Source organism: Papaver somniferum, chromosome 2 (assembly GCF_003573695.1).
Source record: "Papaver somniferum cultivar HN1 chromosome 2, ASM357369v1, whole genome shotgun sequence".
Lineage (NCBI taxonomy): Eukaryota > Viridiplantae > Streptophyta > Magnoliopsida > Ranunculales > Papaveraceae > Papaver > Papaver somniferum.
Genome location: NC_039359.1, coordinates 155750130 through 155768409, shown reverse-complemented (window position 1 = coordinate 155768409; position 18280 = coordinate 155750130). Strand labels below are relative to the sequence as shown.

At 35.7% G+C, this 18280-nt stretch overlaps 1 protein-coding gene across 1 annotated transcript; it reads left to right on the top strand.

Moving 5' to 3' along the window:
• The first annotated feature begins 13501 nt into the window (after positions 1–13501).
• LOC113349523 (transmembrane protein 258-like) lies at positions 13502–15419 on the top strand. Its single transcript, XM_026593498.1, has 4 exons — positions 13502–13629; positions 13754–13860; positions 15038–15116; positions 15214–15419. The coding sequence occupies exons 1-4, from the start codon at positions 13627–13629 to the stop codon at positions 15259–15261; spliced, it is 237 nt and encodes a 78-aa protein (XP_026449283.1). The 5' UTR covers positions 13502–13626; the 3' UTR covers positions 15262–15419.
• The last annotated feature ends 2861 nt before the right edge of the window (positions 15420–18280 follow it).

Below are 18280 nucleotides of genomic sequence, written 5' to 3'. Positions count from 1 at the left end.
CATCTAATGGTGGATGTTGTTTGCTTGGTTCCAAAGTTATCTTAGCTTAAATCTAAAGAAACTTATGCTTTGAATGTCTATAAAAGGGGAAATCCAAGCAACTAGGATCTTTGAATCCCAACACTACTTTGGTGTGTCCTAGTTGTATCTAGAGTCTTCCTCTCCAGAAACTCTTTTAGGGTTCAGCGACTAAAAAAATTTCACAGGGATTCATGAAGCCAGGTCCAGTTATCTTTATCTTGATAACTTGAGTATCTTGATGTTCATGGTGGTTTTTAGTTCAGGAATAAAACCGTAAAACTCTATATTTATGTGCATTCATTTTGTAAAGAAGTAGAGCCATTTAAAGCTGATGAGTACATGTGCCTCTCTGCTTATATATGTACTGAGTAATTCAGTATCTCTATGTACGAAATTTATTAGAATAGTATTGGTGCATGTTGCAATAATCCCAGATATTCTATGAATTTTACTTAAGCTCCTAGTTGCATTACCCATTAATGCAGAGCCTGCTAAGTATCTATTTTATGTTGTGTTCTTAGCTAAACTCTTAATTCTGACATGATATGACGTCTAATGCTCACTCTTAGCTGAGTAGCATCAATCTCCCGAAGTGTCTGGATCAAGATATGCATGAAGGTACGAAACGCGCAAGCTGCGCCAAAGAAACTAGTGTTGCGCTACTCGTAAGAGTAATAAATAGTAATTTTGTGTTAACGTATAAAATTCACATAAATTGACTACTTTTGTGTCAATTCACAAAATTCAATTTTAACCTAATTTTGTGTCAACTCACAAAAAAATAGATTTTTTTCGCCATAAAAACGGAGCAAGCTTGATATCTTGGTCCTTATTGGTCGAGAATAAAACCTATGCAAGCTAGGAATAGAGTTAGTAGGAGCAAAATTCTACCAAAAGTTGGAAAATAGATAAAAAAAAAGGAAACCGCGACTAATTGGGGAAGTAGCAAAAGGAGCACGGTCGTGCCACTTGGCCGGTCGACTTGCCCTAGCTTGCACCTCCCATGGCCGACTGGCCTTGCTCCATATTGATGTTCGCGGACCCCTCTTTCCTATCGGACAACCGCATCGCTTCAAAGCTACAAGCTCCGCTTTTAATTGTTAGTGGAGTAGGATGGTCTAAGCGCTTATATTTCTTAAGAAAGCAGTTTTGTCCGTCCAAGTCAGTCGCAAATTGATCACGACCACACGACTTGGACGACTTCATTATCTAACCTAAACCTTTACAAACTCGGAAAATAGGGTGCTGTTGTGATGACCGACCACCCATCTATTTCCTTGACCAATCACATTGCTCCTATCCTACCTGCTCCGCTTCAAATCATTGGCAAAAGTAGGCTAGTTGAGACGCTTGTTTATATACGAAATTCAATCTAGACCATCCAAGACAGTCGTGGAACGATCACGACCACGCGACTTGGCCGGTCAATTTAACAAGCTTGGCTCTCTTCTAACATGACCGTGCAAGCTCCATGACAGTTACCTACGGGCTCTCTACTATTTCAGCCAATCAAGTCGCTCCTAGCCTACCTGCTTTGCTCTGAATCATCGCCCAAAGTGGGATATTCGCGCTGCATACGGGTCTTAATTAGGTTAAACGATAACCATTAATTGTCGCAAATCATCTCAATCATCCAAGTTGACCGGCTGGTTTGACCGGCTTAGATGTAATTTGGGCCGACCAATGAGGTGTCATGAGCACAACCGGCCATCCCTCTCCTAGAGAGGCCGATCACCTCATCCCCAATCTTCATGTACATCCCTCAAATAGTCGATCAACTCAAGCCGGTCACACCCTTTTAAGACCGTGAAATCTGCGATGAACTTGAGTAGGCTCTATACAACGATGCTTCATACGCATCGAATAATTTTGAGATGTTTGCTTAAAAACAATGCTTTACAAGCATCGATTACAAACAGTATTGTAAATATTGATTTCATAAATAATTTTATTATTTAATTGTTTATTTAACCTAAAAGCACCATATGCTATTTTTTGAGTACTAACTCGCGGCAAGTCTCATTCATACGACTTAACTTGTCACTTATGACCACCTGCTGCCTAGCTTGCGCGTGATTGGTCAAAATGTTTAGGTCTTGTAAACAAGACCCACTCAGCAGCTACCTTGCAGAACTTGTTCCATTCTTCATGTTACTTGCTCCATATTTTCTACAAAAATACTCGAGATATCAAACATGTCACAAAACTGGGGGATGATCATTAGGGTATTGGTCTGGCGGTTTACATTATGCGGCTTGCAACACGCCCATTATGAGAAAGTGTCAGGAAAGGCGGACGATTGACAAGAGTAAAGGAGTAGTGGATGTAAAACCGACCAGTCTACCCTTTACAATAGGGACATGGTCCTCACCATTTGTACACAATCTCCACCCCTCCACACTCAATTATTTCCACTTCCTACGAGATCAGGGTGTTCGATTATGACTTGATATAAATAGGTTTTTAATCTATTCAAGGAACAATCAAGGGCAAGTATCTAGAAAAAACACAGAGAACATATATCTTACATCTTACAAGCAAGTTCCATATTCTGATACAAGTCATAAAAAACCACACCTTACATAGTCTTCCTCTCTGATCTCAACACCTTCTCTGCTTCCCTCCTTAAGATCAACCCTTCTCCTTCATTTTGTGACCGAAGTAAGACTGGAACAACCATTTCTTGGTTTAGTCCAGAATTGTACAGATTGATATCTCGAATCTAAAGTACTCATGTGAAGTACATTTGTTTAGGATCTAGACTCGTTTCTCATCGACACACCCAATTACCATTTTTAGCAGAATCAGTTTTTACCCTACTACACATGATCTTGTTCGATTGTTGATTTATCACTTGAACAAGATAGATAGAAATCACAAAATTCTCTTTTGTCTCAAACTTTGTGATTCCACAAGTTTTATACTTGTGAGGTGAATAATAATATAGGCTGCACTTCGGGTTGCATAAGTCAGGATTTTGAGGTTAGCTAGACTTTGTCAAATTGCTATCGATTTCCATCACCTTGATCATACGTTTCGATCGTAATCATGAAATCAATTATATAGGCTTAATATGTGGGAGGCAGATTTGGTTTAAAGTCTTCAATTGAGTTGAAGCAACTCTTAGTTGGTGTAGCGTCATCTAAGGGAATCAATTGCGCGGAGTCCTGCTGGGATTCAAGAGGCGTAAGGTGCGCGACTGTACCTGAATCGGTGTGAGACTGAGTTTGGGATCAACTACATTCCAGATCGAAGTTAATTGGTAGTAGGCTAGTGTCTTTAGCAGCTTAATACAATTTGGTGTTCAATCTGGACTAGGTCCCGGGGTTTTCCTACATTGCGGTTTCCTCGTTAACAAAACTTCTGGTGTCTGTGTGATTTTTTCTGTATTATATTGTTTATCTTTATAATTGAAATATCACAGGTTGTGCGTTAATCAATCATAGTAGATACATCCGACCTTGTTTGTTGGATATGACTTGATTGATTCTTGAACATTGGTCTTTGGTACCGTCCAAGTTATCTTTTTGTAATTAGGTTCACGGATATGGTTTTGTAAACGTTCTAATTTCCAGAGAGAGAGATGACTCTAAACACTATTTCTTGATTGAGTTTAGCTCTCGGAGTTGTGTTGAGTTTTTCCATACAGAATTCCTATGAAAAAGTTGGTAGTGTATTTTGGTACCCCTAGTGTTTTCAAGTATATATAGATCAGAAGTCCGCGTGAACCTGATTGTTATGAAGAGTACTTGGACGATATCACAAATCAATATCCAATCTAGTCGTATCCAAATAATCAAATCGGAATTATGGCAAGTAATTCACTTGTTATCTATCTTTCTTACGATACGAAACAAGTCACTTAATCGATTACAATTAGGCGGACGTATCTACTTAGATTGAATACGTACAAACCTGTGTAAATCCAATTATAAGTATAAAAAATATGATACGGAAAAGTAAAAACATAAGACATCGGAAATTTTGTTAACCAGGAAACCGCAATAGCAGAAAAACTCCGGGACCTCGTTCATATTGAACGCCAAACTGTATTAAGACGTTACAGACACTAGCCTACTATCATACTTCGGAGTGTAATGTAGTTGATACCGAATCCACCTTCCAAACGGTTCAGTTACAATCGCGCTCCATATATCTCTTAAACCTCGCAAGGCTCTGCGCAATTGATTCCCTTAGCTGGCGTTCATTACAGTCTAAGAGTTGCTTCAGCAGAAGTCAAAACTTTTGATACTAATCTTCCTCTAACAAATAAGCCTATTTTATTTTCGTTTAGATCAAAGATCAAGATGAGAAAATCTGTTTATAATAGACAAAACTAGCAAACCTCACAATCCGGAACACTTACACTCACTTAAATGAGCCTGGATATTTTACCACCTCTCAATAAAAATATTTAAAATATCAATTAAGACCATTTTTGAAATATATATCTTGTGTCTGAGACGAAAAGAACTTTGCAATTACTATTTATCTTGCCTGAAAGAGATTACGAAAACCTCGATAACAGAAAAACAAGATATGGATACACTAAATATCAAGGTAAATATATTCAGACCCGGATTCACGAATCCCCAAAGAGAAGTCTTTCGGTCGTAGACCTAATTATGTTTCTCAGACGAAACCTAGGTCAATAGAGGATGACTCTACGATCAACTATAAGACACAAAGTGCCAGGGATTGGTTTTTCCAGTTTAAAGAGCATCTTTATTTATAGGTTTTCCAAGACCATAGGTTGCTTAGAATTTAACCTAAGATAACTCTATTATCAAAAAATACAATAGAAAAATATACACTTTGGTCCGGTTACAGAACCGTGTATATTGACTGTTCAATTTGGCAAGTTGGCCAAAAACTAAAGCAATTTTATGTTCATTTAAACACCTAAGAATTTAAACATGACACAAACATATAAGTGTTTAAGTGATCAATAAAGTCTTAGAAGTGTTTAAGAGAGTTCTAACAATGCTAAACATATTAAAATAATAAGTTTTTAAGCATCTGCTAAAATATTCTTGGACAGTTGGTAGAACGGTTCGTGAACCGTAAGGCTTGATCATGAGTCAGGATGCTTCGGTTTGTGAACCGGGTTAGCCAACCCTATAGGAATACCGAACTCAGTTGACAACGGTTCGTGAACCGGATTCGCCAACTGCTAGCCTATTCACCAACTTCAAAATTCAGTTCACCACGGTTCGTGAACTGTACCCAACTGAACTTGCAGTTTGCGAACTGGTTCGCCAACCTTCCCTGTATTTTTGAAACTCTGTTATCTATGGTTTGCAATCTGGTTCGCTAACCTACCCTGAGCAGAAATATCAGAAGTTCAGACTTATCTCTTATGATGTTTGAAACATTCCCACGTGATAAAATCATTTGCATGGGAAATTTTCAATTGATCCACAAATTAGTTCATGGAACTAATATTGTCAAGGACAGTTGAACATCTTTGCTAAATCATATTCCTAGATTTTTCACAATACAAGCTTAACAACACTTTATCTTTAGAAGTCATATGACATAGTCTATAGCGAGTAAAATAGAATGGTTCAGTCTTCACATACCTGATACAGAAGTTCTTCAAATGTCTTTATCGAGCAGACCAACAACTCTGAAACTAGGTTGGTGAACATAAATAATAACTATCCTCCTACTCTGAGTAATTCGGTGCAGGACTTTCACCACCATGTAAGCAATTTTGTACCTCAGAAGTAGAACCGTCCAATCTTTGGAAATACCTTTCATACCCTTATACAACTTCAAACATATGACTTGATCGTAGAGTTATTATATGGTTTTGAAAGAATAATTTAGCATTGCTTGTTTTTTACTTAATATTATGAATATTAGCATAAATGCACGCGTTATACTCGTGTTTAATTTGGGTCACGAAGTACCAGTGCTAATGATGAGCCTAAATTATAGTCCTAGGAATCTTACACTATTTGCACCTTTATGTCTCCAGGATTTTTGATGTGAAATTTTATCGTTTATAAATAATTTGTTAATCTTATTATCCGGATTAACATGGCTGTTTGCCCAAAACAAAGTTTCGTGCGCAAATAACACATATTTTACTAACCTGGTGCAAAATTAAGTGCATGACTCTTTGTTTAATCTCAACTATTAAAGTAGTTATATCCTAATATGTCATATTATAGAAGAGTATAAATATTATTTTTTTGATGGTATATTTATCATTGATTATGGTGTAACTCAGTATAATATAATCAAATTAATCAATCAATTATTTTTCCTTAATTATATGCCAATAATATATGTAAGTTATAGTTATATAAGCATTACAAGAATCAAATAAAAAATGATAAGAAATTTGATAGCTTATCAATATTATCTTAATTAAATTTAAACATATTTATTGTGTGCATTATCGTTAACTATCTTATTCTAAAAAGTGTATCAAGTGTGTTAAATATATATTAAATATAAACATGTGATGTTTCTTTGAAAAATATGAAAATATAATAAAAATATAAATATATATCAAGAGTATAAAGCACAATTTGGCTAACTTTTCCTATGTAAGTGGTGGTTCAGATTTGTCCTCACAAGAGATAAATCTATGGATGTAATCGTTTGTCATAAGTGATGGTTGTGATTGAGATTAGAAATGCATCTGACGGACAAAATTTATCATGTCATTAATGTTCCATGATTATTCATAATAAATACTGTATTAATTTTCCATGATAATATTTTATTAAATATAAAATTAAAAATGATAATATATAAATGTTTTACTAATTATGATAATAAATATATTTTTATTAGCTAATAGTTAGGATTAGTTTGGTATTGCTGCGAGCTTTACAAAAGTGTTTTTCCTATGAACGTTACTGTGCGGCCTATGTAAAAAAAAAAATTGAATGGTTGTCGATGTACTTTACTGTGCCGATCTCTGTTATATAAAGCAATTGAATAGTTGCTAATTATAAACTAAAGCTAAAACTATTTTGAAAAGCGATCAAATTGTGCATGGAAAAATATCAGGTTCAATTATAGTTAATGAGAAAATGACAAAAGAAGACATATCTATAAATTGTTTATCTATTTTATTGTGCTTAAAATAAGTAAATTTTTTTACTATTAGAGTACATATATGTAATATTAAATTTACTGATTAGTATTATTAGTAAAAAGTAATATTTTTATTAACCACTTTTAAAAGAACAATAATTGCTTAATATTTATTATTGCTAAATTAAAGTACATTTCAGTGATACTGTATAACATAAAATGTAGTTAGAAAATAAAAAATAATTCAATTTAAAGAATAAGAATAGCGAATAGAAATCGGTGATAGACAGATTCAAAGATAATTTTTGTCAGTTATTAAAAAAGATGGAATAGAATTGGAAAATAAAGTATAATATTATGGTGAACTATAGCGTTTGCTTTTGAAGCTTTTAAAAGCTCCTTCCGCACTTTTAAAATTGATAGATTTTGGAAGTGTTTTGCATAAAAATCACTTATGACATCTTTACCAAAACTAGGATGAAAAAATATTGTTATAAATATGTTTTCAAAGTACTTTTTTTTTGAAAGAAAAAAACAGCATCAAACTTAGTTATATTGGCTAACAATTATATAAGTGGGTCATAGTGACAGTGGCAAGTATTGATGTCCAGTGAGTAATTTCCCATCATCTCACGCATTTCTTGATAAATTTTTTAATGTTATTTTTATTCAATGATGATGGATAACAGATTTTATTGTTAGTAGAGCGTATTGTTATTAGGGTACGATTTGACTTACTAACTTATCATGGTTTTATTATTTATGCAAAGAATAACCTCACATTTGGAAGCGTAAGGTCGTAGAATGTAGTGGCCTGACCTTCTACGGATAATGTACTCACTTAGCCACTGCGGTCATCTGGGGTTTTGAATGCTCACCGTTGCGGTTATCCAGTAGCAGCTTCTTAGGAGGTCACCCATCCTAAGATTACTCAATATCGAGCATGCTTAACTATAGAGATTTTCTGCGAACTATGAAGCAAATTATGCTTAAAAGGTCTCGGTGTTAGTAAAAGACAAACTATTACCTGTATATTCCATTTAATGAATCCTACCTCGCGACTCGGATTACTATAATACCACCAACTTAATTTGGAGTTGTCCTCGGCTCCGGAATATGTTTCATCCTAGACCTTGGCATTTTTTTATCACTCATGAGACCCTTTCCGAAACAATCCGTAAAGCATACTCTTTCACCCTCGAAAGGTAACCCGTGGTTGACTCTAATACCATTTGTAAGGACATGATCCTCCGCCAATACTGTCCCCACTTAGTCACTGCGGTTATCCAACATTGTGGGATTTTCAAATGACACTTATGCGGTCATTAATCAGCAGTTTTCTGGGAAGTATCCCATCCCTAGATTACTCTTGCCCGAGAAAGCATAAATACAGTTCTTTTTACCAACTCTAGATCCAACTATGTTGGAAAGGAAACAATGTTACGAAAGGACAAGGCATTACCTTTATTCCATTCAGTGAACTCTTCCTGCCGAGTTGAATTATGTACATAATATATATTGGAATTTTGAAAAACTATAACTACATCTTATCTGAGTAAAATGGTTTCCATCGGAAATGACTTAACATTTTAAAATTTAATAGCTTAAGTGAATGAATTATATTTTCATTATGTCATTGAAATAGTAAGAACATAGAATACGATATGTATTGTTAAATCAATTTTGAGTTTTGCTCTTTTCAGACTATTCTTAAAGGAGAAAAAGCAACAAGGATCCGAACATTGTTAATATCTACACAATTATTCTTGGGCGAATGGGTTCAGGTGTTGTAATTTTGTTACAACTTACATAGTTTAATGTTTTGGTTCCACTCGGTTGTTGGAGTATGTGGCACGATAAACCACATATGTATAACTAGGGATAGTCCATCATGTTATAAAAAGGAATACATGTGGATCTTAATAAGCTTGGGCATTTGCATACATATCACCGAGGCATTTTAGTTAAAAATTCCACACTTCTTACCTCAAGATGGTCAAGTGGGGTTCGGGGTTATGTGGTCCGGACTGAGTAGTGTCTGGTGGTCCGTGAAGATCTTAAAAATTGGTATCAAAGCCTATGGTTTGGGATACTGTCCAAACGTAGAAGTGGATGTGGATGTCACCCGGTTTAGGGCGCAAGTGGAGTCATACTCAAAAGTTGAAATGGCGCTCAAGGTGGAGTTAGTGTCTCACCCATTAACTCAGGTGGAGCAGGGTTCTAGATCGGCAAGGAAATGCTCAAGGTTGAACTGGCGCTCAAGGTTGAGTTACTGTCTCACATATTAACTCTCAAATGGAGCAAGGTTCTAGGTAGGCAAGGAAATGGTCAAGGTGGAGTTAGAGATTTCCTTCTCATTAACTCAACGTGAAGTAGCATAATGATACTAATCATGATCGACGGGTAGAATATACATATAGTAATCATATGGTGGATTCTGATTCGACTGGTGAAGTGGTTTAATCTCGCCAAGGTGGATATTGTTGGAGTATGTGGCGCGATAAACCATATATGTATAGCTAGGAATAGTCCCACATGGAAGAAAGAGGAGTACATGTGGAGCTTAATAAGCTTAGGAATTTCCTTACATAGCACCGATGAGTTTTAGATTAAAATTGCACACCTCTTATCCCAAGGTGGTCAAGTAGGGGCAGGTCGGTGACATGTGGTCGGGCCCATAATAGGTTCCTATGGTCCATAAAGATCCTAACATCGTTGAAAAAATATGTAAATATTATTTCCAATATAATTTCATGCATGGCTTGAGACATCGTTCACTGAAATAAGGAACATGCATAAAGGCCATTTCAAAGGATCGATAATATATATTTATAAATAAAAAAACGTATCAAATAAAAAAAAAATTGGGGGAGGGGGGGGGATATGTAAAAATTGATTACAATACAGTTTCATGGCTGGATTTACAATACAACTCGAGAAAGGAGAGGCATGGTTTGGGAGAATGTCAAAGCGGAAAATGCTAGAAAGTATTCGAGGAGCGAAGAATGGAAATATCTAATCGGGTTTTCTTTTACTTTTATGATGATAAGAAGGATAAACTTGATATTAACTAAATATAAAGTATGCCCGTGCCGTTCTGGCACGGGTTAAGCCCTAGTATATATATATATAATATATACCCTTAGCCATCATCTCATGCTTTCATATGGAGGAACACTAAGTACTGAGCATGAAGTTTCATAGTTTGCTTGAAATGTTTTGACATTTTGGTCTTTGCAAATCCGCTATCGTGCATGCACCTCAAAGAACGTTTTTTTTTTTGGTATGGGATTTGATAAGTCGTGCTAATTCTTTTATATGTTTGTACTCAAAAGTCGGCCATGATAAAAACAACCTAAAAGTTAGACAGAGAAAGGAAATGATGAGACAGGAGCCAACTGCGACAAGTTTACTCCAAAATGGTTTTACTTGAATAATGGAGTAGTAACTACACCACATGGAGAAACACGAGTTTACAAATACAATGGTAAGTATAATGAACACCGATCGAGAGTGAATAGCTTAAACATCAGCCTCGATGAGGTTGATGTGCAACCTACTGAGTTCAACCCTTGGAAATATGAACAAGAAAAAAGGCCTTAAGCTTAGATAACTTTACTTCTAAAAGGCCATTTTAAGTTGTTGAAGACTTAAAGCAACCTACATTGTTTCTTAAGATGATTTAGTTGATTGATAATAAAAAGATCTTATGTAATACCGAGTACGATTGATGAAGACTGATTAATGGATGCAACTATAGTTTGTGTTGATTGAATCGTTCAACCTTATTTCTTTTTCATGTATGTAATCAACAACAAATATATATTTTTTAAACCATATGTATATTTAATATTCCCTGATATATCGTTAGTTTGCGTAAACATCTTGTAAGACTTGAGTCTTATGGTGAGCTTCACAGAAGTTGATAGCATTTCATCCAGGGTGTTGTCGTTAATATCAAAACTGGAAAGTGCGCCTGTGAATCCAGAGACTGTTGTTTTTATCTAAATGTAAGAGAATCTGAGAATTGTTTTGGTCTATTGAAACAATTGGATGAATTGTTTTTAACATGATGTAATCTACTCAGTTTTTAAGACCAACTTGTAAACTTAATATCTTTTATTTGATTATTTGATTTGTTGTGAATTATGGTTATGTTACAGCTTACTAATTAATGTATCTTTTTCATAAATTTGAAGACGGCCGAATCAAGTTATATGGTAATAATCCCTTGATCCATCAGTGACGGTTGATATGGCGAGGTAAACGATAGGTGAGCGCACAAACCAAGGAAATTCGTACCGTAAACTCACGTGTTAAAATCTAATTGGATGAATTGTTATTAACATTATTGGTGTCATGAACTCATGTGTTAAAATCTAATTGGATGAATTGTTAGAAACGTTATCGGTGTTGTAAACTCATGTGTTGAAATTTAATTGGATTAATTGTTGAAAACAGTATTGGTATTGCGAACTAATAAGTTGAAATATGAATTAGATAATTTATTGGAAATCTTATTGGTGTTGTGGGATCATTTGTTTAATATACTATTGACTCCTCGAAGTTGTGACCTATTCTCCTTATATATGTTTTCTTTGATTCATTGATATCTTTATGCATCTTTTGGGAATGAGGAGGCATTTTACTGAGTTTTCATCTCACCCCAATTTACTTCTTACAGATTTCATGGAAGGTATGACTATTAACCATCTTTAGTTGGATTTTCAAATTGTTAAAAGACTTTGGTTTGCAGTTGGTAATCATTATGCAGGAATGATCAGTGAGAGAGGACTAAAGGAGTGGAATACTAGTTGGTTTGTTGTTAATTGTATTTTTGGTAGTGTTTCAACTGATGTTATTACTCATGCAGGGTTTGTGCTATCACACATTTGAAAATTAAGATGTGATATGGTATTTGATGGTACTCATATGCTTGTGGAAAGTTGCGTTAGAGGTTTGCAACAGTTTCTAGCTGACCGCGTCAGAGTTGCTGATAGACAATCTAGTTATATTCTTGTTCACCATCAAAAAAGAAATAGTATTCAGTGACAATAAACTGAGAGGAACTACACAAAGAATAACTTTGATGCCTCTTTTTTAAAATAAATAATAAATCTATGGATAGTTGACTGATATTATTTCTGATACACGTGAGTGCGAAAGGGCATAATAAAGATAATGTATGAAGAGCAAGCGGAGGCACTAACAACTTTGGAAGCAGTGAGGTGTGCTAAAACAAGCTAAGTGGAGAATCATCATTTAGAAGGAAATTGTCTAAATGTCGTAAAGGCGCTTAATGAGAGTTTAAGAATTGTCAAACGGACAAATGACAATGTCATTCCTATTTATAAGTTTATGTTGGAAGCCTCTAACTCTTGAAAATGCATTCAGGTGCCAAGAAAATTAAATTAGATCGCAAATGCATTAGCAAAAATAGCAAGAAGTAGAAGTAGTTAGTAGTAAGTTAGTAAATGGTGAGCTTTAAATGGTTGAAAACTCTCATTAGGGAGAAGTTGAACGTAATCGCTATTGATTTCTTAATAAAAGTATCATGTGCGATCTCGGTTCTTTAATACCTTCAATCATGAGAGGGATCTTCATCGAGGCGGACATTATCCTCCAAATGCCACCTAGGTGTTAAGTTCCTTTCTACAATAACATTCTCAAAACCACCTTTAGAATGAAGTTGTAGTGCAATAATAACTCTTTGAGTTTAGCCACCAGCGGTTGGTTCATTTTGATCCATGATCAGGGGGCGAATACAAGGCGGTGCATGAGAGGTTGCATGCCCCCATAAGATTTCAAAATTTAATAAACACTAACATGTTTTCTACGATTCGTATTTTCATAAAATTGGTTAAATATATCAAAATCAATAATTCCTGGGGTGAAAAAGACATGTAAAATATGATATTGTTCAAATAGACAAGAATGTAATAATAGCCTGGATGTAAACAGTTTCATCCTACCCATTTTCAAATACTTTTTCTTATTTTTAATTTACATTAGGATGCATCCAGTTTTATCCTCACTATTTTTTAAGTTTAAGCCAAGATGAATCAAGTTTCATTCTTGTTTCTTTTTTTGGTGTATACTAATTTTTACTCGTCCATTAGAACCATGTTTTAAAAATATTTGGACAATTGACCCAATTTCCGTTGTATTTTGAACTAATCCTATTAGCCCCGTAAAAATCTCCGAATGAAAAGACAATCGTTGAAGTCTTCAAACTAACGACAGAGGATATGTCGTCGTCGAAGTTAAACTTGGTGTAGCTTTTCCATATGCCGCGGCTCCCAGTTTGTCTTGGCAGTGGTCCCGATCTAAGCAGTTCCACATATCAACGGCTATCATAAGTAACTAACACGTGGCTGTATAATCTAACACCATAAGGTTATTATTGTCAAACCAACGAAATCAAGCTTCTTATACATCAACTTCGATATACAACAAAAAGGAATCAAACTTCAATTCTTCAACCAGAGAGAAAAAAAAAGAGGAGAGAAATCAAAGATTTCTAGGGTTTTTTCTCTGCAATCACTAAAAATGGTAAGTTTTTGAAACATCAACTTGTATGATTTCAAGGGTCTTAGTTTGGATCTTGATTTATGTTGATTGTATGTATAATGTATTTGGGTTTTCTTTTTTGTTTTTGTTTTTTTGGTAATTGAAGGCAGGATCAGTAAAATCAATCAGCAGTCCGGTTCCAGTTACTTTGTTTCCAACTTTAGCTGCTCTTTTGCTTACAATTGGTCTTATTCTTACTGCTTCATTCTTCATGTAAGTCATCTTGTTCATTCATTTATCTTTGAATTCTTAGGGTTTGATTCTTGATTTAGAAATTAGCTTCAAATATAAGTGGATTAGATGGTCTAACCACGTAGAATCTCTAACACATAGATCCACAGCTCTATCCAGCCTGTTAATAGATGTGGCTGAAGGACTTGCAATCCTTTAACGCTTCCTTGAGGCCATGCCAGGTTTCGGTCCCTTCCATCAGACTGGTTCAAGTTTAGCCTTGAAAGGAAGCTGGCAATTTGATGTGGGGTTGGGATGTTCTAAATTTCCCTTAGTCAACTGTCTATATCAAGCGATGCTCAGTTTCTCACTTGTCATCAGCTCTGGTTGTAGTTTCAAGCGTAGAGCAATCAAATTGTTGCAGAAGACCAATTGGGAGGAGATTGTATTTCAAGGATTTCTCTTGCCTTCACTGACCAAGTACATGCCCATTTGGTGTTCACACTTTTGCACTTGCACATTTTAATGCACAAAAAATCTAGCCTCCCATTTTCCTAGAAATGGTCATGGGAACTGTTTTTGCACGGTCTAGAATTCTTTTGCATGTTACTACATAGTATCTGTAAAATAGTACTGGAACCTAATTAACTAATCAACTTACATGAAAATAAGAAAGTCCTTACCTAAAGAATGGTGGTGGGTATAACAGTTAAATCTTAAAAGTTCAGATATCGTATTTCTGCGAATATGTATGTCAATCATGATTATTCTGATAAAAGTTGCCATCCAATTTTTAAGAGGATCCAATTTTTAGAGAGAGTCATGACGTTTCGTAGTTCTCCTGAAATTATTGTCATTGAACAAATTGGTCTTTGCAATCCATTAACCTTCCTGCAACTGCAGGCAGTCTGAGGTTTACCATTTGATTTGGGATTTGGTAGGTCATGTTGATTGTTCTATTTTACATGTTTGTTCAAAATTAAAGTACCACTACCATGGCCAATGGTCATGGAATAATAATAATAATATCATATTTGCTCTTTCTTTCAATTTTTTATAAGGACTATATCATTATGAAGGGTAATTGGTTGAATATTAAGAAGCTTAAGCTTTTGGTAATGGCACTTGTTTTCTAATGCATTTGTGTGGTTGGAACCCTGTCTCTTCCCCATCCTTGGGAATTATGTTACAATAGTAATGGTTGTTATGTTTGCTGCAGATATGAAGCTACCTCATCTAGGAAAACTCGCAGTGTAGCAAAGGAGCTGATAACCGGGACAGTTGCATCTGTTTTCCTGGTATGTTTGGTTGTTGCAATCTATCTCTTTTACTAAGACAGAAGCAAACCAATTTACTTTTCTTATTCTGAAGTCTACTATTCTAATGCATTTGCAGGGTTTTGGATCATTGTTCCTTCTACTAGCTTCTGGTGTTTATGTTTGATAACGCCACAAGTGCAAGAGCATTTAATATTTCTGGCTTCTGCTCACATTTGTAGTTGTCAACAGATCTGTAGAGCCCAACTCGCAGTATTTTACACAATTTTAGCAATACAATGAGAATTTGAAATGGTATTCTAGCTAGCCGTGTCTTTTCTTCTATCTTAGTTCCTGCTCTTTAATTTTTCAGTCCAAAAGTAACAAAAACATGACAGGGAAGAAAAGCAAAAATCTTTCTTTTGAAGCTTGTTTCACTGAATTCGAAGAGCCCTTTAGCAGTAATTTAATACTAGCTTGAACCTTCTACTGCACTTTAGACTGAGTGCACCTTTATGCTTTTCCATTTGGATATTTTCTCTCGTTTCCAATTTGCAGCTCAGATAATTTCTTTATTAGTGTGCCAAACATCAAAGTTCAGATTCCCGTGCCAATTCATTCCCAAGTGTGGATCCATGTACGAGCAAATGGGGTCAGTTGCCGTCCTTACCAACTATCTTCCAACTGGGCTGAGATGCTCAATAATTGCGTCTCCCAAGCATATTTCACAAAACCCCCTTGCCCTGTTACTTCTCAAAACTACTAGTAACTTGGTTGGTTACACTTTGAATTTCCTCTAGCTTTCGCATGGCTAATGAATGAATGGACCAACCACACATTGACACATAGGCGGTGTCAAAAACCGGGGGCTATATATCATTTTCGAGAGAGATGTGCCGTGCCCCCATCCTATTATTCACCGACGACTTTGGTAGGAGCAGGACCCAACAACCGTCCACAAGTCGTTTCCTTTGCTTCTTTTATTCTGGGGTGGTAGGATAGATCATTAGCTATGTTTTTCTTTCAGTGTGGAGAAGCAGTAGTATTACGAGGCTCATCTTAATTTGCAAAGCTGAGAGTTGTTCCAATTGGGGAAAAATGCAAGAGTGAATGCCTCAGGTTTTTTCTTTTCTTTTCTTTTTTGTGAAACATTTTCTAATCACCATTGAATGCCCAATTTGTGGGGTTTAAATGTCGTGGTAAAACTTCAATGGATGAAGGACGGCGTGCACAAAAGCATGTGTGTTTATCTATCATGTATGATTAAAAAAAGGGAAAACTTATTTCTAGCCCAACTATTATTTTTTGTTTATTAAAAACCCACCATTAAGTTTTCATATATGTGTAACCCATAATTATTTTACGATATCATGTGGTTACAAAAATAACCTTTTCCCTAACTAAACAAATTAAGCCGATAATTATTTCCAAAACCGTTATGATACATCTTAATCCCTAAAATAACTCATATTAATTTGAAACCGTTAACTATTTTTATTTTTTTAATTGAAACCGTTAATAGATTTCAATCCCTAAATAACTAATTTAACTTCCCTAAAACAACTCCTATTACTCTTTTATAAATGGGAATGCAAATTTGTGCACCCCCTAAAAACTAGGGTGCACGTTCCTGCTTTGCCTATTGGTTAGAAAAAATCTAGTAAAACTGCTCTCTTTGTGGTACAGTTGACGGTTAAGGAGGTAATGGTATTGGTGGTTGTGGTGATTATGGTGGTGGCGGCGATGGGGGCGGTGCAGTTGACGATAGTGGAAGGTTTCATCTTATTGTGTTTCATTTTTTCTTCTTCTTCTTTCTCCTTTCTTTTATGGTGAAACCAAAATTTGGTTTCATCTTATTTTGGTGAAACCAATTTTTGGTTTCATCATTTTTCTGGTGGTGGCGCGGTGGTGGTCGGTGGCAGCGGCGGCGAAGGTGGTCGGTGGCGGCGACGACGACGGGCGGTGGTGGTGTTGCTGGTGGTGGGTTGTTTTTCGTGGTGATAATATAATAAAGTTTAACGGTTGGGTTGATTTTTATTTTTGTTGTGGTGATTTAAATAATAGAAGGGTAATGTACACAGTTTATGTTAAATGGGGTTTTTGTGAACATTTTGTTTTGGTGGAGTTTTTGTGCATGGATGTGACACCTTTGGGGTTATAACTCGCGAACCGATTTATTAACTAGTCAAATAAAACCAAGGTGACCAAACATGTGGTACAAAAAATCCAGCCATATTATTTTTAATAAATGAAAACCATTTAATTAAAAAGTGACACAAAACTCCAGGTCAAATAATAATGTGCAAATTTAGTTTTTATTACTTTAAAAAAAGCCAACATACCCTTTTTACCTTGTCTTCTTCTTCTTCTTCTTCTTCTTCTTCTCTCCTTTCTTTTTTCTATTTATGCGGTCTTCATCTCCCCACCACCATTAACACCAGCAGCAACAAATATCTCTCCATGAACACCATCGCAACACCTCCGTCACCACCAACAACAACACCTCCGTCACCACCAGCGGCAACACCTTCGTCTCCTCCACGAAACCTTCGTCTCTTTTTCTTCTATTTATATTCAGATTTATCACCAACAGTAGCTCCGCCACCATCAAACCAACCGATGTTTCCAGATCCGCCACCAACAGAACCTTCGTCTCCTCCATTAACACCATCATCACCTCCTTCTCCTCCATTAACACCATCATCACCTTCTTCTTCTCCGTCTACAGATTTTCCATCAACAACACCGCCTCCTCTTATTTTTGTTTTTCCCACCAGTACATCAGATCCGCCACCAACACTACTTCTACCTCCACCTTTTATCATCTAAAACCACCACCAATACCTTCAAATCGGCCACCAACAACACCTCATCTACAATCAACACCAGTACCTGCAGATCCGCTCCCAACATCACCTCCGCCTCCTCGTTCAATCCTCTACAATCACCACCACCACCTTATGATGTTTTCATCACCAGCAAATGATGATACATCTTCAAAGTCGAAATCAATATTGTATTGGGAAATGACAGATTTATGATGAAACCAAAATTGGTTTCATCAAATTCTGACAGTTTTGGTTGGTGAAAACAGTAAACTAATGAAACCAAATTTGGTTTCATCATAAACTTGCCTATTTTCTGTCATGAAACCAAAGATTTTAATGATGAAAATTAAGTTTATGATGAAACCAAATTTTGATTTC

What these genes read in the sequence shown, in the direction of transcription:
- LOC113349523 (XM_026593498.1), top strand. An exon ending in CTTACTGCTTCATTCTTCAT is followed by an intron (nt 13,861 to 15,037) that starts GTAAGTCATCTT and finishes TGTTTGCTGCAG; the next exon opens with ATATGAAGCTACCTCATCTA. An exon ending in CAGTTGCATCTGTTTTCCTG is followed by an intron (nt 15,117 to 15,213) that starts GTATGTTTGGTT and finishes ATGCATTTGCAG; the next exon opens with GGTTTTGGATCATTGTTCCT.